The 25,310-nt window shown below is 31.9% G+C and overlaps 2 protein-coding genes and 1 long non-coding RNA gene across 5 annotated transcripts in view; 1 reads left to right on the plus strand and 2 right to left on the minus strand.

Moving 5' to 3' along the window:
- LOC127727925 (UBX domain-containing protein 4-like) overlaps positions 1–1,064 on the minus strand; it is a 73,456-nt gene extending 72,392 nt beyond the window's left edge. The window contains exon 1 of the mRNA XM_052235081.1: positions 895–1,064. Coding sequence (XP_052091041.1) covers positions 895–976 — 82 coding nt within the window. The 5' untranslated portion in view covers positions 977–1,064. The remainder of the gene's footprint in view (positions 1–894) is intronic.
- A 15-nt stretch (positions 1,065–1,079) lies between these two features.
- Positions 1,080–25,310, plus strand: part of LOC127727930 (stAR-related lipid transfer protein 3-like) — a 191,169-nt gene continuing 166,938 nt past the window's right edge. For all 3 annotated transcript variants that reach the window (XM_052235087.1, XM_052235089.1, XM_052235088.1), the window contains exons 1-2: positions 1,080–1,346; positions 20,374–20,477. The gene's annotated coding sequence lies outside the window, so the exon portion shown is untranslated. The remainder of the gene's footprint in view (positions 1,347–20,373; positions 20,478–25,310) is intronic.
- Positions 8,355–25,310, minus strand: part of LOC127727951 (uncharacterized) — a 68,019-nt gene continuing 51,063 nt past the window's right edge. Inside the window, exons 2-3 of the long non-coding RNA XR_007993932.1 lie at positions 16,127–16,309; positions 8,355–10,610 (exon numbers count right to left, since the gene is read on the minus strand). This is a non-coding gene — a long non-coding RNA (uncharacterized LOC127727951). The remainder of the gene's footprint in view (positions 10,611–16,126; positions 16,310–25,310) is intronic.

The following is a 25,310-nucleotide window of genomic DNA, read 5'->3' on the forward strand; positions in this document are numbered from 1 at the left end:
GTGTCAACTGCTAACCTTCATAAAATATTCATTACTCAACCAATTTTCAAAATAAAAGGCCATTTTACTTGTCTTAGCTAGCAGAACACAGAAAATTAGTTAAAAGGGAGAATTTGAAAAAAATATTCACTATTAAGGTACAATGTAGCAATACACAGTTAGGAGTTTGGTTTCGCATTTTGGCCCCGGTGGATTTTTCAAATATGACAGTTATTGTGTAATAAAATTCATTTTTAGACAGCTGAGTACTAATTTAGCCTTCAAAGGTGGTTTATAAGAACATCAAGATTATTTTTTTACATGTTTTATGGGCTATTTTCTGTTTGACTCTCCGTATTTTCATAGCTAGACCGGTCATCGGTCCAGAAATTAATGTAATGTTTACAAACACTTTTTTTCTACACAAAGTTTTTGACGCAATTTTACAAAAAAATGAGATGAAAGACATATGATTTTCATTGGATTTATTGAAAGATATATGTAAACATTTTCAGAAAAGGTATTACTTGAAGTGATTGAAATTCTACTTTTGGTCAAATTTGGGGGAAATATGTGACATCTTTTCCCCCCTTTTTGCTATATTTTATAACAAAAAAATGCAGATTGTTGCCATGGATACACCAAAAAGAAATTATATTTTACAATTTTATATACTGGATATGAAATCTATGGAAGATTCTGATTACATACATATGCACATATATGACACAAACAGTAAGCTTAATATTGCAAGAAGGCAATGAAAAAGGGATGGTAAAATTTATGAGGGAAAATTTTAATATTTTTTCCTAACTGTTTATTGCTACCTTAGGTGTATTCGAATCCGGTTGGTACCATCCATGGATTTTCACAACAAAATTTACGGATACAAAAAATGTCGGAGTACACATATACCTGTGATATATACTATAAATATGCGTTTCTCTCTTTTTGACTTTTGAATGGCGTCACCAATGGATCCTGAAAACCATTTCATTATGCAAACAGCTGTAAGTTAAAGTGTTATTACTATAGTATCGATATATATGTTGGATTTTTTAACCGGAAGTTGTTTAAACCGAAACCGGAAGTGTTTACTTTTGTTTCTTCTAACAAAAGAGTTGAGTGCTATTAAAAATAAATCCATCAGGAAATTTGTTTTTTAAAGAGAGTGCATATGTAAAGTTAACGATATAATTCTGAAAATGAAAAGAATTAAGTTTGTCTGACAATATTACACAGCCATCAAGACATATTTGTTGGACAGCTTATGAGTGCTTCTACTGTCATGACAGTTGCTTGTGTCAACATTGATATATCATGATTGAAGACATTGATGATAAATTTAGATGATGTCAGTTAATATGGTGGGTTTAAATAATATGAGGCAGGCATTACCTGTGAAAGGGGACGAAGTCTGTATGAATTATTTTTTTTAATTCAAACATAATTATTTTAACTTCAAAATCTGTTAAAAAAGAAACGGAAATACCGTAACGTAACCGATTTCGGTTCTGTTGTTAGGGATTTTAGTTGTGACGTTATTCATGTTATGATGTCATATTCAATGTAAACAAAGAAACGCTATCATCAGGTAACGGTTTTTCATATCAAGCCATTCCAGGAATTATCAAAAATGAAATTAGGTATTGCGTTCCTTCCTATATTTTACCCAAAGACCCATGCAAACGAGACCGGAAAAAAGGAAGTAGATTTCTGTGCAAATGCGGGAAAACAAAAAAGTCTGAAAATAAAAAAGTTAACGATTTTGAGTTCATAAGTACAATGAAAATTTCAGGAATTTTTCCCGATTTTTTTTTTTTTTTTTTTTTTTTTAATTTTATTGATTTTTCTACCGTAATAGGGGACTTCGTCCCCTTATTAAATGAGACAACATTCTATTAAGACGATACTTTTACAAAATGATAGGGTTACCGTTATATGAGGTATGTGCTGCCTGCTGAGGTCCTGAAGGTTGTTGGTGCATGTTTTTTTTTGTTTTATGGGTATCATTTAAAATTTTCTCTTTTAAGTTCTAACCATGCTTACATCACATGACATCATCATGGAATAAATAATCCATCTGTAAGTGTAAAGTTTGAATATCCAAGTAGCTAAAGCACTGCAGCATCAACATATATTTTTCATCTAGTAGATACATGTAATTTGATCTGCAATATACAAGTAAGATAAAGATGCATGTATTTTGTACATGTATATTCAGTTGAACAGTTTGGTTTTAGAAAAATTAAAACAAATTGCAATTTGGCCAGAATATTGAATAAGTTGCAATAGGTGGAGAGCAACACTAACAGTCAAGTCACAGTAATTCAAATGATGTCTGATTCTTATGAATATACATGTAGAAGACTTTTCGAAAGAAAAATTGTATGAAATCTTAGTTTGGACATTTTTATAGCAATTCAAAATTACTACCTATCGCCTTAAGCTTTAGCATGACAATAACAATAAAATTTCTATACAATCTGTTAGACTGCTGTTTCATAATAACATTGAAGTGAAATTAAAGTCTTATAGGATTGTAAGTATACTTTATTTTGTCACCTTGCACTTTCATGACTTGACTGTGGTTTTCTACAGCAGTTTGTAATTGTTCAAATTTCTGACCAGTTGAACAGTTTGGTTTTATAAAACAAATTGCAATTTGGTCAGAATTTTGAATAAATTGCAATAGGTGGAGAGCAACACTAACAGTCAAGTCACAGTAAATAGGTGATTTAGAGAAAGTCAACTCTTACTTCCAACATTTCTGGAAAAATGTTACTTGAATCAGTGATAATTAAAGAAAGACAACTCTTACTTCCAACATTTCTGGAAAAATGTTACTTGAATCGGTGATTAATCACTCATTTAATTAGGTCCCCTGACTGTACCAACTGATTATAAAATTTTTTAAAGAATTATAATAAAATGCCATATAAAACAATTAGACTACATCATTAATCATGCCTTGGATTTCAGTAATCCCCCAAACAATATCTTTGACCATGCAGACAGCATACCCATGGTGAACCAATAAGGTCATAAAAATGCACATGCAACCATACTCACCAATAGTCTATATGTAAACCTGTCCTAGTGCAGTTTTCTTGCACATAAGGTATTCCCAATTTTGCCTGTATGCACCACCAAAAGCAGTTTTCCACATGTTTGTCCCACAGCTAAAATACTGAGAGTACTAGTACTAGTACTTTCTTATATTTCACAATAATCCATTAATAACTTGTACAGGACAGCCCTATTCCAGCTGTTTGACAAAATTGTCATGTTAACTCAAATCATGGTTATAATTACATCCACAATTTCTACATAAGCATATTTCAACAACTGATAATATTCAGTATTTTCCTCCGTCACAGTCCCACCAAACTGAAATTAATTCAGTTACAATGTATTTTCAAAAGACCACTTAGCATGATTAGAGGTCTATTTGACAATAAAAACAAACAACAAGATGATTAAATCTAGATAGTACAAAACTGACTTCTAATGGTTTTTACATGCAAGACCAATATAAGCTGGACAAGTGTCCAGTATCTATACATATATGATCCATGAGAGCACAGCATACACATGTATTGAACATTGACTATAACATTTGTATTATTTAAGGTACAAGTTTTGAAATAATGTTGATATTTCCCTCCTCTCCAAGAACATGAAGAAAAGCAAAATAATTGCTATTATATTTACATCCACACTGAAAAGACTAGATACAAACAAACTGACAGACTAAATGCAAATACAAAAAGTAATTTATCAAACAAAAAATTTAAACAAGATACCATTTGACTAAATAAACAAATTAAACAGCTTTTTTTCAGAATTAGGATGTAAATGAGTAATCCCCACTGGTAACTCCATACCATCATTCTGCAGATGTCATGTGTTTTGAAGTCGAAAACTAAATATACAATGTACATATTTTTTTTTTAAATTTAGATAGAGAATAAAGAGTTTTCAACTGTTTTAATATCTTCTTGTTTTTACTGATCAGATTTTTTAAACAATGACGTGCAAACTTTGTTTTGATTTCAGTTATGTTCATTAATTACAGTAAGATTCAGCTTTACCATGCTTACCATGCCCTAGGTTATAATTTTTGACCTTTTTGAATTTATTTTCAGTGGAAACATTGTAGTGAGATATAATTTTATATATTTTAGACTGACGTCCGGTCTCTAATCAACGTCCGTTCCTCAAATTGACGTCCAAATCTGACGTCACGTTCTCAAATCAGTGTCCAATATTTTAACTCTCTAATCGACGTCCAATGTGACGTAATGAATCACAAAAACGACTTCTGAGAGATGAGGAGACTCTCATCACGATGTCTAATTTCATTGAATTATTTATTTTTTAATTGATCTTTGTTTATATTATCTGTATCGTTTTGTCTTTTTGTGAAGTAGCTTACAGAAACTATATAACTGTTTTCTTATATTGTTATCAAATCAAAAGGACAAACATCAGACAATGACAATAAGACAATCACCAACATCATATAACCATTACATATACATGCATATTAATATTTTGGTGAAAGACTTTCATATTCTCTACCTACGTTGTCATTTTCCTTTCTTTTTCATATGAATAAATGACATTTGGGTATACATTGTACGACAATGAAACAACAACCCAAAAACTAAGATAACCAAAAGACATCTAGAGGGCAGTATACACTATACAGACTCAAATAATAGAAAGTATCATAGTGTTCAGCCAATTTTTGAAAAGTGTTATGATTTGGACTTATATTTTTCAACAACTTTTTAAGTTTTAGGTTCAACCCATCCTTTGATAGAGTTGTGATTTCACTGCGACAAGTCCACAAAACGGACGTCGTTTAGAGAAGCCAAAAATTGGACATCATTCGAGAACAGCAAAAAAGACGTTGATTAGAGGGGCATAAAATTTGCCGTCAATTAGGAATGTTATTTTATAGACTATTATTGTGACGTCAGATTTGGACATTGATTTGAGGAATGGATGTCGATTAGAGACCAGACGTCAATTTGAGTCTTACATATATATTCAAATATATCTCACAATAACGATAAAAAAAAACCAAATAAACTTGTATTAGTATGTAACCAAAAAATTTATAAAAAATATGGGGAAAATGATCTGAAACAAAAAGAAATGACTGATGTATTAATTGGTCCATGTCATTGCAGGAACATGATCATCACTGTCATTTTGAAAACCAATATTTCAAGAATTTTTCAAAGTTCCTGGATATTAGCTTTCATCTAGAAAACAGCTGTCAACAAAATTTGGAAAAATAATGCTTTAAATGATGCTTTTATAAAGTTCTAAACAACTCAAAGTATGTTGTACAGCATAATTGTTAATTATTTTTTTTTTTTTTTTCATTTTGTGTCATGTAATTGTTAGTAATCTATGATTGATTGTTGGTTGCTTAATGTCCAGTGGAAAGTCAGTAATAAAAAAGTAATGTAATGCTATTTGATAAAGTAATTGATTACATATTTTTTTCAGACTAATCAATTAAACAAAAATTCTTCAAGGAATCGTGTCCATCCTTGAAAGTAAATCAATGTAAAAAAAATTATGGAGACGATTTAAGGAGATTATGCAATTCTTGAAATGAAAATGAAAAATCTTACAAATTTACTTCTACAAGTAAATATTGCTTACCATGCTTACAGCTTCAAGTAAATATTACTCACATCTGCAAGTAAATATTACTCACATCTGCAAGTAAATATTACTCACATCTGCAAGTAAATATTACTAATATCCTCAAGTTAATAAGCTTGACTTTTATAAGTATTACCCTTGACTGACATATGGTTTTGATATACATGTATATTTAAGAAACAGTTCAAATTTATGAACCATAGAAATGGTGGACTATCTAGATCTGTAGTCACACACAATGAGTAGCTGGTGTGCTATTCATGCTATTATTGACACATATTAAAAATATATAATATTTTCACAAGATCTTTATACTTTTTGAATATTTGATAAATATAAAAGTAATGTTCAATAAAATTTTCCTAAATAAAAGAAAGCAATTACTATACAGTTCAACTACATTTCATGCTGGTTACCTCTTTCTATTGATTAATTTAATTATTATGATATTAATTAATATGAAAATAAGGAGAAGTGGTAGGATTGTCAATTAGAAAACTATCCACCAAAGTTCAAATGAAATGCCTTCACCAATGAGAAAAATCCATACTGTATATTTGGCTATAAAAGGTTTCGAACATGAAAAATATGAAACAATTCAATAGAGAAAACTTACGGCTTAATTTAAACAAAACAATTTACGAAAAACAAAAAACTGACTTGGGACAGGCACACATAGAATGTGGCGGGGTTAAACATGACCGGACGTGGCATGGTATTTAAGTTTATTCAAAGGATTGATATGCTTACCCTGATCGTATCTAAATTTCCAGCTTGGTAAACAATATCACCATAAGAATTAGGACATATAGGATGTGCTATTCCTGTTGAAATAAGTTTTCTACAGGTGCAGTCAAACTTGCAAACCAAATCTTTGTATCTTTGGATAAATTTAGTAAAAGTTTTAAGTAATTTCTGGTATCGAAGTGATTAAACGGACATACAGTCACACTTATGGTGACATTATAGTTGCTAATCTTCTAATTAAGTCATTTGGTCTCTGGTGGAGAGTTGTCTCATTGGCAATCATACCACATCTTCTTACTTTAATATTGGTCCAATGTCCCCATATAATTGTTGAATTAATAAACCAATCTATGGACATGATAGAGAGTAATTTAATTGGTGACAACTTACAAGTAAATACTTCCCAACCTCTTCAACTTTTATTGTCATTATTAGTCCCCTAACGACAAAGTCGAAGGGGACTTTAGGTTTGCACTCTGTCCGTCAGTCTGTCCGTCCGCCTGTCCATCTGTCTGTCCGTCCGTCTGTCCATCCGTCAGTGCGGCAAATCAGTTTTCCAGACTTTTTTTCTTGATGCTTGAAGATATTGATTTGATATTTGGTGTATTGTTTTATCATGACAAGTTACAGGTCAAGTTCGATTTTCACGATTTTAGCTTTTCTCCTTGTTCAGTTAAAGCCCTTTCCCTAGAATTAAATTTTTGATGAAATACTTATTAATTACTAGATATCTGTTCAAAGGGAATTAACTCATTTTTATATGACCACAAAAAAATTTTGTGGTCATATATTGGTATGACGTTGGCGTCGTCGTCCGGCGTCGTTGTCCGAAGACACATTGGTTTTCGCACTCTAACTTTAGTTTAAGTGAATGGATCTTTTTGAAATTTGACCATAAGGTTAAATACCACAAAAGGAAGGTTGGGATTGATTTTGGGGGTTATGGTACCAACAGTTAAGGAATTAGGGGCCAAAAAGGGGCCAAAAATAAGCATTTTCTAGTTTCCAGACAATAACTGTGGAACGGTGTATGGATCTCTCTGAAATTATACTAAAGTTTCCATACCACAAAGGGATGGTTAGGATTTCCTTTGGGGGGTTATGGCTCAAACCGTTTAGGAATTAGGGGCAAAAAAGGGGGAAAAACAAGGTTGTCCTGGTTAATGGACAAATACTTTAGTACAAAACATAATTTAAAGCAGTGTAAGGGAGATAAATCAAATACATCATTGAAATTATCTCCCTTACACTGATTTTAAATTATGTATAAAGTAATGGTTAATGAACAATAAAGATAATTTAAAACAGTGTAAGGGAGGTAATCCAAATACAACGTTTTGGTTACTTCCCTTACACTGCTTTTAAATTATGTTTAAAGAAATGCATATTTATAAAGGAAGACCAGTAAAAATATCTGCAAATGTTGCATCTTTTTTTTTTACAAAAAAATCCATATGAAAGATTTGACACTATATTTTTAATTCTGTTATAAAATAGATTAAGTTAGCACTATGGTAAATTTAAATGGGTAATTATGGTTGCCAACTCCATTGGAAATTTGAATTGAGATTATGACCATATCTTGAGGGAAAGAATTTTTGGGGGGAAAAAAGGGGGGGGGGGATAAAAAGAAATTGTGGGGGGTCAATTTTTTCTCATTTCAGATTTCAGAAATTAAAAAGAATTATTCTTCAAATATTATTTTTTTTTTCAAATTTCAAATATTGAAAAATTTCAAGAAGTAATCTTTAATTGCACAGTATGGCACATTAGATTTGTAAAATCTTTGATCACATTTATTTATTTGTTATGCCGAATCTAACAGTGTATTTAAATTTTTAATTTTGGGTCCAGTTTTCAAATTGGTCTACATTAAGGTCCAAAGGGTCCAAAATTAAACTTTGTTTGATTTTAGCAAAAATTGAATATATGAGGTTTTTTTATATGCTGAATCTAAACATGTATTTAGATTTTTGATTTTTGGCCCAGTTTTCAAGTTGGTCCAAATTGGGGTCCAAAATTAAACTTTGTTTGATTTCAACAAAAATTGAATATATGGGGTTCTTTGATATGCTGAATCTAACCATGTATTTAGATTTTTTATTTGTGGACCCTGTTATCAAATTGGTTCATATTGAGGTCAAAAGGGTCCAAAATTAAACTTTGTTTGATTTCATCTAAAATTGAATTATTGGGGTTCTTTGATATTCCAAATCTAACCGTGTATTTAGATTTTTAATTTTGTCCAGTTTTCAAATTGGTCTACATTAAGGTCCAAAGGGTCCAAAATTAAACTTTGTTTGATTTTAGCAAAAATTGAATATATGAGGTTCTTTGATATGTTGAATCTAAACATGTATTTAGATTTTTGATTTTTGGCCCAGTTTTCAAGTTGGTCCAAATTGGGGTCCAAAATTAAACTTTGTTTGATTTCAACAAAAATTGAATATATGGGGTTCTTTGATATGTTGAATCTAACCATGTATTTAGATTTTTTATTTGTGGACCCTGTTATCAAATTGGTTCATATTGAGGTCAAAAGAGTCCAAAATTAAACTTTGTTTGATTTCATCTAAAATTGAATTATTGGGGATCTTTGATATTCCAAATCTAACCGTGTATTTAGATTTTTAATTTTAAGTCCCGTTTTTTAAATTGGTCTACATTAAGGTCCAAAGGGTCCAAAATTAAACTTAGTTTGATTTTAGCAAAAATTGAATTCTTGGGGTTCTTTGATATGCTGAATCTAAACATGTGTTTAGATTTTTGATTATGGGCCCAGTTTTCAAGTTTGTCCGAGTTGGGGTCCAAAATTAAACTTTGTTTGATTTTAACAAAAATTGAATATATGGGGTTCTTTGATATGCTGAATCTAAACGTGTATTTAGATTTTTGATTATGGGCCCAGTTTTCAAGTTGGTCCAAATTGGGGTCCAAAATTAAACTTTGTTTGATTTCAACAAAAATTGAATATATGAGGTTCTTTGATATGCTGAATCTAACCATGTATTTAGATTTTTTATTTGTGGGCCCCGCTATCAAATTGGTTCATATTGAGGTCAAAAGGGTCCAAAATTAAACTTTGTTTGATTTCATCAAAAATTGAATTATTGGGGTTCTTTGATATGCCAAATCTAACCGTGTTTTTAGATTTTTAATTTGGGTCCCATTTTTTAAATTGGTCTTCATTGAGGTCCAAAGGGTCCAAAATTAAACTTTGTTTGATTTTAACAAAAATTGAATTCTTGGGGTTCTTTGATATGCTGAATCTAAACATGTATTTAGATTTTTGATTTTTGGCCCAGTTTTCGAGTTGGTCCAAATTGGGGTCCAAAATTAAACTTTGTTTGATTTCAACAAAAATTGAATATATGGGGTTCTTTGATATGCTGAATCTAACCATGTATTTAGATTTTTTATTTGTGGACCCTGTTATCAAATTGGTTCATATTGAGGTCAAAAGGGTCCAAAATAAAACTTTGTTTGATTTCATCTAAAATTGAATTATTGGGTATCTTTGATATTCCAAATCTAACCGTGTATTTAGATTTTTTATTTTGGGTCCTGTTTTTTAAATTGGTCTACATTAAGGTCCAAAGGATCCAAAATTAAACTTAGTTTGATTTTAACAAAAATTGAATTCTTGGGGTTCTTTAATATGCTGAATCTAAACATGTATTTAGATTTTTGATTTTTGGCCCAGTTTTCAAGTTGGTCCAAATTGGGGTCCAAAATTAAACTTTGTTTGATTTCAACAAAAATTGAATATATGGGGTTCTTTGATATGCTGAATCTAACCATGTATTTAGATTTTTTATTTGTGGACCCTGTTATCAAATTGGTTCATATTGAGGTCAAAAGGGTCCAAAATTAAACTTTGTTTGATTTCATCTAAAATTGAATTATTGGGGTTCTTTGATATTCCAAATCTAACAGTGTATTTAGATTTTTAGTTTTAAGTCCCGTTTTTTAAATTGGTCTACATTAAGGTCCAAAGGGTCCAAAATTAAACTTAGTTTGATTTTAACAAAAATTGAATTCTTGGGGTTCTTTGATATGCTGAATCTAAACATGTGTTTAGATTTTTGATTATGGGCCCAGTTTTCAAGTTTGTCCAAGTTGGAGTCCAAAATTAAACTTTGTTTGATTTTAACAAAAATTGAATATATGGGGTTCTTTGATATGCTGAATCTAAACTTGTATTTAGATTTTTGATTATGGGCCCAGTTTTCAAGTTGGTCCAAATTGGGGTCCAAAATTAAACTTTGTTTGATTTCAACAAAAATTGAATATATGAGGTTCTTCGATATGCTGAATCTAACCATGTATTTAGATTTTTTATTTGTGGGCCCCGCTATCAAATTGGTTCATATTGAGGTCAAAAGGGTCCAAAATTAAACTTTGTTTGATTTCATCAAAAATTGAATTATTGGGGTTCTTTGATATGCCAAATCTAACCGTGTTTTTAGATTTTTAATTTGGGTCCCGTTTTTATATGACCGCAAAAATTAAAAATTTTTTGGTCGTATATTGGTATGACGTTGGCGTCTCGACGACGTCGTCGTCGTCGTCGTCGTCCGGCGTCGTCCGGCGTCGTCCGAAGACACATTGGTTTTCGCACTCTAACTTTAGTTTAAGTGAATGGATCTCCATGAAATTTCACCATAAGGTTCAATACCACGAAAGGAAGGTTGGGATTGATTTTGGGGGTTATGGTACCAACAGTTAAGGAATTAGGGGCCAAAAAGGGGCCAAAAATAAGCATTTTTGTAACTTTCAGACAATAACTTGTGTGTAAGTGTATGGATCTCTCTGACATTGTACCACAAGGTTCCATATCACAAAGGGAAGGCTGTAATTGATTTTGGGGGTAATTGCCTCAAAATTTTAGGAATTAGGGGCCAAAAAAGGGGCAAAAAACAAGCATTTTTCTAGTTTCATGACAATAACTTGTGTGTAAGTGTTTGGATATTTCTGAAATTGTACTACAAGGTTCCATATCACAAAGGGAAAGCTGGAATTGAGTTTGGGGGTAATTGCCCGAAACGTTTAGGAATTGGGGGCCAAAAAGGGGCCAAAAATAAGCATTTTTCTAGTTTCCAGACAATAACTTGTGTTCAAGTGTATGGATCTCTCTGAAATTGTACTGCAAGGTACCATACCACAAACGGAAGGCTGGGATTGAGTTTGGGGGTGATGAATCATAAGGGGGTTTAAAAAATTTGGGGGGGGGGATTTTTTTTTTTTTTTTTTTCTTTTTTTCCTTTTTTTTTTCTTTTAAAATTTTCCATTTTAAGTTGGTTATTTCTGATTTATATTTAAAAGCAAATAATAATGATATGGTAGGAGATACACACCAAACAGGATGTGTAAATTATTATATAATAAGTATTGTGCAATAGCAAGAAATTTTCAATTGCACAGTATTGCACAATAGCAAGAAATCTTCAATTGCACAGTATTGCGCAATAGCAAGAAATCTTCAATTGCACAGTATTGCGCAATAGCAAGAAATATCCAATAGCACAATATTGCGCAATAGCAAGAAATTGTCAATTGTACAGTATTGCGCAATAGCAAGAAATATTCAATTGCACAGTATTGTGCAAAAGAAGATACTTCGTATAAATTGCTTATTTCTTGATCAATTTCAATGGGGTTTTATTCTTGAATTCTTGGGGTTCTTTAATATGCTGAATCAAACCGTGTATTAAGTTTTTGGATTTTGGGCCCCGTTTTTAAATTGGTCCACATTGAGGTCCAAAGGGTCCAAAATTTAACTTTGTTTGATTTCATCAAAAATTGAATTATTGGGGTTCTTTGATATGCCGAATCTAACCGTGTATTTAGATTTTTAATTTTGGGTCCCGTTTTTTAAATTGGTCTACATTAAGGTCCAAAGGGTCCAAAATTAAACTTAGTTTGATTTTAACAAAAATTGAATTCTTGGGGTTCTTTGATATGCTGAATCTAAACATGTGTTTAGATTTTTGATAATGGGCCCAGTTTTCAAGTTGGTCCAAGTTGGGTCCAAAATTAAACTTTGTTTGATTTCAACAAAAATTGAATATATGGGGTTCTTTGATATGCTGAATCTAAACATGTATTTAGATTTTAGATTTTTGGCCCAGTTTTCAAGTTGGTCCAAATTGGGGTCCAAAATTAAACTTTGTTTGATTTCAACAAAAATTGAATATATGGGGTTCTTTGATATGCTGAATCTTACCATGTATTTAGATTTTTTATTTGTGGGCCCGCTATCAAATTGGTTCATATTGAGGTCAAAAGGGTCCAAAATTAAACTTTGTTTGATTTCATCAAAAATTGAATTATTGGGGTTCTTTGATATGCCAAATCTAACCGTGTATTTAGATTTTTAATTTTGGGTCCTGTTTTTTAAATTGGTCTACATTAAGGTCCAAAGGGTCCAAAATTAAACTTAGTTTGATTTTAACAAAAATTGAATTTTTGGGGTTCTTTGATATGCTGAATCTAAACATGTGTTTAGATTTTTGATTATGGGACCAGTTTTCAAGTTGGTCCAAGTTGGGGTCCAAAATTAAACTTTGTTTGATTTCAACAAAAATTGAATATATGGGGTTCTTTGATATGCTGAATCTAAACATGTATTTAGATTTTAGATTTTTGGCCCAGTTTTCAAGTTGGTCCAAATTGGGGTCCAAAATTAAAGTTTGTTTGATTTCAACAAAAATTGAATATATGGGGTTCTTTGATATGCTGAATCTTACCATGTATTTAGATTTTTTATTTGTGGGCCCGCTATCAAATTGGTTCATATTGAGGTCAAAAGGGTCCAAAATTAAACTTTGTTTGATTTCATCAAAAATTTAATTATTGGGGTTCTTTGATATGCCAAATCTAACCGTGTATTTAGATTTTTAATTTTGGGTCCTGTTTTTTAAATTTGTCTACATTAAGGTCCAAAGGGTCCAAAATTAAACTTAGTTTGATTTTAACAAAAATTGAATTCTTCGGGTACTTTGATATGCTGAATCTAAACATGTGTTTAGATTTTTGATTATGGGACCAGTTTTCAAGTTTGTCCAAGTTGGGGTCCAAAATTAAACTTTGTTTGATTTCAACAAAAATTGAATATATGGGGTTCTTTGATATGCTGAATCTAACCATGTATTTTGATTTTGGACATTGGACCATAATAGGTAAATTAAAAAAATTGAAGTTCTTAGACCACATTCTTTCTGTGTCAGAAACCTATGCTGTGTCAAATATTTAATCACAATCCAAATTCAGAGCTGTATCAAGCTTGAATGTTGTGTCCATACTTGCCCCAACTGTTCAGGGTTCGACCTCTGCGGTCGTATCAAGCTGCGCCCAGCGAAGCATTTTATTTAAATTGGTCTTCATTGAGGTCCAAAGGGTCCAAAATTAAACTTAGTTTGATTTTAACAAAAATTGAATTCTTGGGGTTCTTTGATATGCTGAATCTAAACATGTATTTAGAGTTTTGGCGACGGCGGCGGCGGCTACGGCGGTGGCGGCGTTAGCTAACTTCTTAAAAGCTTTATATTTTAGAAGATGGAAGACCTGGATGCTTCATACTTTGTATATGGATGCCTCATGTTACGAAGTTTCCGTCAGTCACATGTCCAATGTCCTTGACCTCATTTTCATGGTTCAGTGACTACTTGAAAAAAAAGTTCAGATTTTTTGTAATGTTAAATTCTCTCTTATTATAAGTAATAGGATAACTATATTTAGTATGTGCGTACCTTGCAAGGTCCTCATGCCCGTCAGACAGTTTTCACTTGACCTCGACCTCATTTCATGGATCAGTGAACAAGGTTAAGTTTTCGTGGTCAAGTCCATATCTCAGATACTATAAGCAATAGGTCTAGTATATTCGGTGTATGGAAGGACTGTAAGGTGTACATGTCCAACTGGCAGGTGTCATCTGACCTTGACCTCATTTTCATGGTTCAGTGGTTATAGTTAAGTTTTTGTGTTTTGGTCTGTTTTTCTTATACTGTATGCAATAGGTCTACTATATTTGGTGTATGGAATGATTGTAAGGTGTACATGTCTAGCTGGCAGGTGTCATCTTACCTTGACCTCATTTCCATGGTTCAGTGGTCAAAGTTAAGTTTTTGAGTTTTGGTCTTTTTTTCTAATACTATATGCAATAGTTCAACTATATTTGGTGTATGGAAATATTTTATGATCTATATGTCAGTCACGCAGGTTTTATTTGACCTTGACCTCATTTTCAAGGTTCATTGCTCAGTGTTAAGTTTTTGTGTTTTCGTCTGTTTTTCTTAAACTATAAGCAATAGGTCAACTATATTTGTTGTATGGAAGAATTGTTAGCTGTACATGCCTGCCTAGCATGGTTCATCTGACCTTGACCTCATTTTCATGGTTCATTGGTCAATGTTTAGTTTACTTGGTTAATGTTAAGTTTATGTGACAGTTGTAATAAAGCTTTATATTTAGGACTATCAACATAATATCAATGATTAGTAAAGAAGGCGAGACATTTCAGCGTGTGCACTCTTGTTTAAATTGGTCTTCATTGAGGTCCAAAGGGTCCAAAATTAAACTTAGTTTGATTTTAACAAAAATTGAATTCTTGGGGTTCTTTGATATGCTGAATCTAAACATGTATTTAGATTTTTGATTTTTGGCCCAGTTTTCAAGTTGGTCCAAATTGGGGTCCAAAATTAAACTTTGTTTGATTTCAACAAAAATTGAAACTTAGTTTGATTTTAACAAAAATTGAATTCTTGGGGTTCTTTGATATGCTGAATCTAACCATGTATTTATATTTTTTATTTGTGGACCCTGTTATCAAATTGGTTCATATTGAGGTCAAAAGGGTCCAAAATTAAACTTTGTTTGATTTCATCTAAAATTGAATTATTGGGGTTCTTTGATATGCCAAATCTAACCGTGTTTTTAGATTTTTAATTTGGGTCCCGTTTTTTAAATTGGTCTTCATTGAGGTCCAAAGGGTCCAAAATTAAACTTAATTTGATTTTAACAAAAATTGAATTCTTGGGGTTCTTTGATATGCTGAATCTAAACATGTGTTTAGATTTTTGATTATGGGCCCAGTTTTCAAGTTTGTCGAAGTTGGAGTCCAAAATTAAACTTTGTTTGATTTTAACAAAAATTGAATATATGGGGTTCTTTGATATGCTGAATCTAAACGTGTATTTAGATTTTTGATTATGGGCCCAGTTTTCAAGTTGGTCCAAATTAGGGTCCAAAATTAAACTTTGTTTGATTTCAACAAAAATTGAATATATGAGGTTCTTTGATATGCTGAATCTTACCATGTATTTAGATTTTTTATTTGTGGGCCCCGCTATCAAATTGGTTCATATTGAGGTCAAAAGGGTCCAAAATTAAACTTTGTTTGATTTCATCAAAAATTGAATTATTGGGGTTCTTTGATATGCCAAATCTAACCGTGTATTTAGATTTTTAATTTCAAGTCCCGTTTTTTAAATTGGTCTACATTAAGGTCCAAAGGGTCCAAAATTAAACTTTGTTTGATTTTAACAAAAATTGAATTCTTGGGGTTCTTATATATGCTGAATCTAAACATGTGTTTAGATTTTTGATTATGGGCCCAGTTTTCAAGTTTGTCCAAGTTGGAGTCCAAAATTAAACTTTGTTTGATTTTAACAAAAATTTAATATATGGGGTTTTTTGATATGCTTAATCTAACCATGTATTTTGATTTTGGACATTGGACCATAATAGGTAAATTAAAAAAATTCAAGTTCTTAGACCACATTCTTTCTGTGTCAGAAACCTATGCTGTGTCAAATATTTAATAACAATCCAAATTCAGAGCTGTATCAAGCTTGAATGTTGTGTCCATACTTGCCCCAACTGTTCAGGGTTCGACCTCTGTGGTCGTATCTAGCTGCGCCCCAGCGAAGCATTTTATTTAACTTTCCCTAGAATTAAATTTTTGATGAAATACTTATTTATTACTAGATTTCTGTTCAAAGGGAAATAACTCATTTTTTTTTTTAAAGCTTTGTAAAAGACATTGTATTAAGATAAATGACATTTTGGATTTTTTTCCTTTATTTAATAAATTGTTTGAAGAATTTAGTGGTAGGTTTGCTCCATTACAATGAATTTTTAACCGGTAGGGGACTATGTATTGCCATGCAATACTTACAGAATGCTTGTTTATATTTAAGTATGGGACTGGATGAACTTTCGGCTGGTGTTGTATGGTATTTTGAATCCAATGGAGAATTGACCCTGGGTTCAATTTTCCATAGCGGAAAATTGAACACCCCCCTGTATGGAAAATTGAACCCCCATGTGTATTCTTTCAAGAAAAAAGTAAAATATCAAAAAAACTCAACTCCAAGGAAAATTCAAAACGGAAAGTCCCTTATCAAATGGCAAAATCAAAAGCTCAAACATTGAACCGATTGTAACATGATATAATGGTATAAGGTAGTTTTACAATGCTATCTATATGAATTGAAATTCTGATATCTGATGGGAGAGGGGCCAATTTTCCATGGAAGGGGGTCAAAATACCATGGCTAGGAAAAAGTGTTAAAAATCTTTTTCCAAAATTTTTTTTTTATTCAAGATACTACATGCAAGTGCAGCTGAATCTGAAATACACTAGGGTATCTGAATACACTACTGCATTTTAATAAAATGTAAACATGTAAAGGTAAATGGTGTAGTGACTGTTTATCATATGATCATTGACCTTTTAAATATACAGGTTATTAAAATAATATTATCTGAAATGACTGATTAACATGAATTGTAAAAGTAAGTGGCCATTATAGTTAATACATTGTGTATAAATTTTACAAGTTGAAGGATTAAACATCTCATTTTTTCACTTGATCTATAAATGAAATCCTGGGACTATTACACTAAAATTAGTATATTAGTCCTAGATGAAATCATGTGACAATTAGATAATAACAAATGAATTGAAATAATCTGAATTTTGAACCACTGTATTCAGCCATAGTAACCTAAAGAGATAAATAATATATTTAATTCATACAAGAAAGGCAAAGGTAAACATCTTTTTTTTTTAAAAGTTTATCAACTTATCCGAATGTTTGAAATGTTTTAAAAATATGGATGGAGTCTTTAACTAAAAATTAAATGATTGTTTAAAAATTAAATGTAATTAAGAATATTTTTTCAGATTCTTTTATGTAATTGTATATTTTACAGAAATCTCCTGTTTGCATTTAACAACTTAGTCTATTACATGATTGCTACATGAGTGGCTTATCTTGTAGTATAAGCAGGCACGAGTTTATTATCTACAGGCATACTCTTTTCAAGTACTGCTATACAGAATGACTTCATATTTGGTCAGCAGCTTGACAGTGATGAGTAGAATGTTTAAGTGTTTTTCAGATCTGTCAGATACCTACTTCATGTATGCAGATACTTTGAGTTTTCAATATTTTCTTAAACATTTCTGCAGTGTTTCTGAAGCTTGACAATGATGACTTTAAATGTGTAAGCACTTTTCAGATCTGTTAGACACCTACTTCCATTTTCCTGATACTAAGGGGCTATGATTATGCTTTAATCATGTACAACTATATGCAGGCAGACAATTTTTTCTAAAATGTGAATCGTAAAAATATTAATTCCAAAAACTTGAGAAACTTTGCAATGAACATGATTAAAATTGGCAAATATTTTGGCTTGTAGTAGGTATGAAAGGAAAATTTAATCAAAATTTGAAATGAAAAAAATACTGCTGACACTTTATTTTATTTCTCCTTTACGCACCTTCAAAATTAGAATAACTGGCTTTTTATTATGAAAAATTCTGGATTTAGCATATGTATTTTAAAGAAATCCAATATTGAGCCTGATTTGCTTTATATTTCAGAAGATAGAAGAGGTAGATTATCCATATTTTGTATACAGAAACCTAATGGTGTTAAGTTTCCTACTGGCATATATGTCTGTTATCCTTGACCTGATTTTCATTGTTCAGTAAATGCTTAGAATAACTGGAAAGCTAATCATCACATGATTTTTTTCTGTTATGAAATTCAGGAAAATTATATTTGGTATATATATAGAATCGTTGCATGGCCATGATGGTACACTTGTCCTCAGACAAGGCTCAGATTACCCTGGCCACATTTAATGGTTTAGTTTTTGTTTGTTTCACAAATTCTATAACAAAAAAGTCAATTATTGTGTCATCTGACTGTGTCCAGCTGTCACTATAGGAACACATAGAGTTCACTTCTGTTGTCTTGCATCATTTGTTCTCCTCACAATTTATGTATTTCCTCAATACCTTGCAAACAGCTTGATATAATTTACCCAGACTTGCACAGATTCAGAACATAATTTTATGCACCTTCTATTTTGATTTTATATCTGAATGAATTTTGGGGTTTTCACAATAAAAATTGCCATTTCTGCCCAAATTTTTGCCTGTATTGGAAACAACAGACAACATACATCTAACTTGGAAGACTCACACATTTTATTTAGTGTATAGAATGAATGTAAGGACTGTACATGCTCATTTGACAGGGTTCATCTGACCATGATCTCATTTTCATGGTTCATTGGTCAAGATATTCTTTACATTTTCTTTTCTGAATTTTTTTGATGTTCTGGAATTATAAACAGTTTGTGTTGCTGACATTTACATATACCTGGCATCTCCTTTAGCATGTTTAGTAATATTCTACATTAATCAAAACCTTAGTTTCTTTCCACAAACTATGTAGTTATTTTAAATTATTATGCCCCCGCCGCAGCGGAGGGGGCATTAAGTGTTACCCTTGTCCATCTGTACATCTTTCCATACATATGTACGTCCCAAAACTAATTTCTGTTTTTATGCCCCCGCAACTGAAAGTTGGAGGAGGGGGGGGCATATTGTTTTACCCCTGTCCATCCGTCTGTCCATCCGTCAGTCCCATTATGGGTATATAGTTATTCCAGATAACTTCTCCTAAAGTTTGAATGCTAGGAAGTTTTCACTTTGCTGGCTTTATGTACATATATTGAAGGTGTGCATGTGGTCAGGGTTTTGATTTTGATTTATATTTGCTCTTTTGGGAGATAGTTGAACTTTGTCATTTTTGGAGTATATACTTGCATAAGGTGCATAGCATTTCCAGATAACTCCTCCTACAGTTTGAATGCTAGGAAGTTTTCACTTTGCTTGCTGTTTGTACATATATTGAAGATGAGAGTGTGGTTATGGTTTTGATTTTTATTCATATTTGCTCTTTTGGGAGATAGTTGAACTTTGTAATTTTTGGAGTATATACTTGCATAAGAGGTGCATAGCGTTTCCGGATAACTCCTCCTACAGTGAACCATAGACCTATGTGCTCCCATGCTCAACTTTGTGTATTTTAAAATAATGCTTTGTATCTGCGGGGGCATCTTTGTGCCCAGACACAATAGTATCTAAAAGAAAGTCCTACATTGACTTTGTTATAATACAGTTACTTCAGAGTGGAATGTGGGGGCATCACTTTGTCTAGTCTAAGTCAGTATAAGTCATCTAGATAAGTCTGGAATGTTTTTGACAAGTGATAGATGTTATATGTTTTTTGGAATCTTCACAAAGGATCATATTTCCTGTCAATGTTTTATATTTTCTGAGCCATCTGTCAACTGAGATATAGGGCACTGACAGGAAATATGAGCCATGATATCCTGTGGGAGGCCTGAAGAACAATTGTATTATACTGGAGTGTCCTGATTTCAACCTTAATGTCCATTCTGATCTGATTTTTTCATCACACAGGATATGGGTTCATATTCCCTCTCAAGATAACCAATCAAATTGCAGGATTCACCTGGATATTTCACTCCAGTATAATATCAATGAATATATTATCATACATTGCAATAAGTAATTTGGTAGCAATTTACCAACATATGTAATGTTATTGAATTATTGTTATTTAATTGCAGGAAGAGGAAGATATGGTACAAGCGGGCAGAACTCGTGACAGTCAAGCTAAAGAAGCAGCCAGGATTATTTATGAAAGTTCTGGACAACCAATTCGGCCATCAAGGTACACAGAATTTTTTGTTATACACTAATGACATGAATAAGGTTGTTAGAAAAAATGTAAATAATTGTTGAAACATAATTATAATAATACTATGGGAAGACAGTCTTACTACATTGAAGTTTTTGTTTTAAAGATCATTGAAAAATGTGAATCATGATCCATGTGTCAAAATTTGAAATCAGACAATATTAAGACATTTTGTACAAATTATGACATACATGTACAGTGTTAAATTAATTTTGGTATTATTGAAGGTTGCAATTCTGTAAATACTGACAATGCAATTTCCCATAGGAACTCCCTTTGCGGCTAAAACTGTGACACTTTTACTATGAAGTTTCGTGAAAAATAATATCCCAGAACGGAAAGTTTATATGCACTACTATTTTATTCAAAGGTCAAAATATAGGGCTGTGCGGCATATTTTCAACATTTATATGCCCTGAACTTCTAAGAGTTTAAACTTATACTAAAATTCTATACTACCCTTACCTCCATTTTTGGACCTCCTAAGAATTAAAATTTAGCCGCTACCATGTTTTTCAATACTGGTTACATTCCCAAGTGATGTCTCTATGAGATGAAACACAGAGATCATCAATGGGAACCAGTACGTTAACAAATTAACATACCTATGAATATTAAATATCTCCCCAAAAGAGGCGTGGTTTGAGAAACAGCTATATTTACAAAGTGCAACCTATACAAACATTTATTCAAAAAGAAAACTCTCTAAAAACACTTTTTCTCACAACTATACTTATTTATCAGAATTATAGCCTTAAAGAAATCACTGCATATACTCTAAGTTTCCTTTTACAGTAAATTTTATATCCCTACCCCTGTGTCAATTTTTTAAAGATTTAGAAAACAAGACTCTAATTATTGCCAGCTTACCCTATGTGCATGTTATCTGACATGAACTGTCCAAAACCTGTTTGAAACTATTCTGATAACAAATTGAAAGCATTTTAGAATACTATAAATGTATTGTTTAGTAGTTAAGCATTCCAACATTCAAGATTATACAAAGTATCCAATCCTGCCTGTGTCTCCAGTCCACATCTTACTGTATGCCTATTTGTCAATGAAAGTTCTCAATTTCTGCCTCAAATGGTCAGTTTAGAATTCTTGTCACAACAGTATCATCCCTAACCATATATCTAACATAAGTTAGTTAATATATGAACTAGAAGTGTTTAAACAAAGCCATATTTGCAAAAGTTATATTTATGAAGATATCAGTCTGGTGCATACATTCACTAAAAGTTTGATTGAAATGACTGCTTACATCTGATTTTTGCATAACTTCCTAGCACAGTTATTGTTTACTTTACCAAAGACCTTTAAAATAAAAAAATCATAGCATTTACAAGTTTAATTATCTGTTTTATGACTCAGGGGTAGGCATTTTTCTCTGTTTTTTGCCCATGGGGCCTCACATTTCCTAATTTTTTTTCCCTGTTTCTAGCAATGTGGAATATTTACTACATATTAAGGATAGAACACACTATTGTAAGTTTTTTTGAGGTCTTTTTGTAATTCTAGCTTGTACTTTTTTATGCCGCGGTCACAAAAAAGCACATTTAGGCGTTACGGCTTACTTTTGGGTTATCGACAGGACAAAAACACCCCACCAAAAATATTTAGGAAGGATCAATGAGTTGCAATTACTGCGAAGAGTAAATATAAGCACTTCTAAACAATTTAAATTACAAATAGGCATATATTATGAATTTATTTTGAATTCAGGGCTTTAAGTAAACCATGCATACTGTAAACTGTGAATTTATGCTGAGTCATCATAGTTAAGGCCCAGGATTTTCTCAATCTTCATGAAAAATTTATAAAACTTCATATTTGAGTTAAATTCTTTAAAATCTCTGAGATAAACCAGATTTTGTGAAATTCTGTATGTTCTATTTTTTGACCCTATATAGGTTGCAATTCTGTAAATACTGACAATGCAATTTCCCATAGGAACTCCCTTTGCGGCTAAAACTGTGACACTTTTACTATGAAGTTTCGTGAAAAATAATATCCCAGAACGGAAAGTTTATATGCACTACTATTTTATTCAAAGGTCAAAATATAGGGCTGTGCGGCATATTTTCAACATTTATATGCCCTGAACTTCTAAGAGTTTAAACTTATACTAAAATTCTATACTACCCTTACCTCCATTTTTGGACCTCCTAAGAATTAAAATTTAGCCGCTACCATGTTTTTCAATACTGGTTACATTCCCAAGTGATGTCTCTATGAGATGAAACACAGAGATCATCAATGGGAACCAGTACGTTAACAAATTAACATACCTATGAATATTAAATATCTCCCCAAAAGAGGCGTGGTTTGAGAAGCAGCTATATTTACAAAGTGCAACCTGAAGAGTTTCTTTTTCAAAAACAAAATCTGAAAGTTTGTACAGCAAAAAGGATGTCACTCTTTACATTTGAAATGATCTATTTTTATGCCCCTGCCATAGGAATTGGGGGCATTAATTGTTATCCTTGACTGTCCTTCCATCCATCCTTCCATCCATCCTTCTGTCTTTCTGTCCGTCCTTCCATCTGTCCCATTTTCATTTGATTATCGTTTCCACACTCTAACTTAAGATATCCTCTTCCAAATTTCATGAAACTCATTAACAATGCTAAGAACCAAAACTCCCAGACAGAGTTCGAATTTTGGCAGTGAGTTACTTACCGTCCTATAGTTATGCCCCTTTATAACTTGGAAAATTGCAAATTTTATCGTTTCTGCACTCTAACTTAAGTTTTTCTCATCCAAATTGTATGAAACTCATACACAATGTTAAGAACCACAACATGCAGACAGAGTATAAATTTTGGCAGTATTTCACTAACAGTTCTACAGTTATGTCCTTGTATAACTTGGAAAATTGCAAATTTTTCAGTTTGAGTACTCTTAAGTTTTTCTCATCCAAATTTTATGAAACTCATACACAATGCTAAGAACCACAACATGCAGACAGAGTTCGAATTTGGGCAGTGAGTCATTTATCATTCTAGAATATGTCCCTTTTTAACTTGGAAAATGACAAAGCTTGAGCGGGCACATTCATGTCCTCAGACACATTCTTCTTTTATTTTTATGACTATGTGAAATGGCTTAAAGTAAACTTGTCGTAACTCATCAGATCCCAGATGCAAACTCTTCAAATGTAGCACTTGTGTAAAATTAGAACAGATAGAAATATCATGCCAGAATTTACATATATTCGCAATTAGTTTTGGAAATGACTGGTACTGAACATGATTGAACCTGATTGACACAGTTATTGATTTTTGATTTTCATTATCTACAAATATAGTCCCTAGTGTGGACCTTGTATAACTTGCAAATTTTTTTCAAACACCTTCCATAATTTATTTCTTTATATTTTATGCATAAAATAATGAGAAGGGGGATGGAAAAAAAAATTGAGTCATGAAGGAGTGTCACCAAATTGAATTATAGACCCCTTTATATAAAATTGTCAATATTTTAAGTTAGAGCTGGTAGACTTTTCACACACCTAATTAAATGGGCATTTAAAAAGTCGGAATGCGAATAAATATGTTCAAACTCTTTTAGGTCATTTTTTAGTAGCAACATACAAAAGAGCTATGTCAATTGGACATGCTTTGATACTATATCTGCCCTTGAATTTTTACTTGATAACATTTTTGTTCGCTTTGAAGATTCCGTATATCGTCAAGTTATCGGAATTCCAATGGGGACTAACTGTGCACCACTTATTGCGGTCCTGTTTTTGTATTGTTATGAATTACAATTTATGACTAAAATCAGCAAAGACCCATCGAAACAACATCTGATACAAACAATACTTTTAGATATTTGGATGATATATTGGCTCTCAATAATGACAACTTCAGTATGTATACTAAAGAAATTTATCCTGTTGAACTTACTTTAAATAAAGCTAATACTAACAATGACCACTGTCCTTTCCTCGATCTTGATATCTATATCATTAACGGGAAGCTTAATACAAAAATTTATGATAAAAGAGATGATTTTTCATTTCCTATCGTTAATTATCCATTTTTAGATGGTGACGTTCCCTTGTCACCTTCTTATGGTGTTTATATATCTCAACTTGTACGATTCGCTCGTGTATGTAACAACATATTAGATTTTAGCGAGAGAAATTTATATATTACTAAAAATTATTACACCAGGGTTTTCGATATCATAAACTAGTCAAAACATTTACTAAATTTTATCGTCGGTATAAGGACACCCTTTGTAAATATAAATTAACATGCATCTTATACGTTCGGGTATTTCACATCCAATCTTTTATGGTAATATTCTTTACAAAGCACAAAAATGCCAGTATTCACCTCAAAAGCTAACAAAACCTTTAAACAGACTTATTAAGAAGGGATATAGTTACGATACTGTTGTCAGGTCATTAAAGATTGCATATTTTGGCTTTAATATTGATTCACTTATAGGGTCTTTGCATCGGAATTAAACATATTTATTCTAAAACCAGTTGTTGGCATGACACGGGTTGTGTTCTTCTCATATATTTTATGACGGTATAATACTAAACCCCTAACAGGAGGGATTGTGCCTGATATTCATATGATGAAGACATAATCTTTCAATCAGTTTAATTGAGGTCTGGAGCTGGCATGTCAGTAACTGCTAGTAGTCTGTTGTTATTTATGTATTATTGTCATTTTGTTTATTTTCTTTTGTTTCCTATTCTGACATCGGACTCGGACTTCTCTTAAACTGAGTTTTACTGTGCGTAATGTTGTACGTTTGTTTTTTCTACATTGGCTAGAGGTATAA

This window comes from Mytilus californianus, unplaced genomic scaffold (assembly GCF_021869535.1).
Source record: "Mytilus californianus isolate M0D057914Y unplaced genomic scaffold, xbMytCali1.0.p SCAF_2, whole genome shotgun sequence".
In the NCBI taxonomy this organism is placed as follows: Eukaryota; Metazoa; Mollusca; class Bivalvia; order Mytilida; family Mytilidae; genus Mytilus; species Mytilus californianus.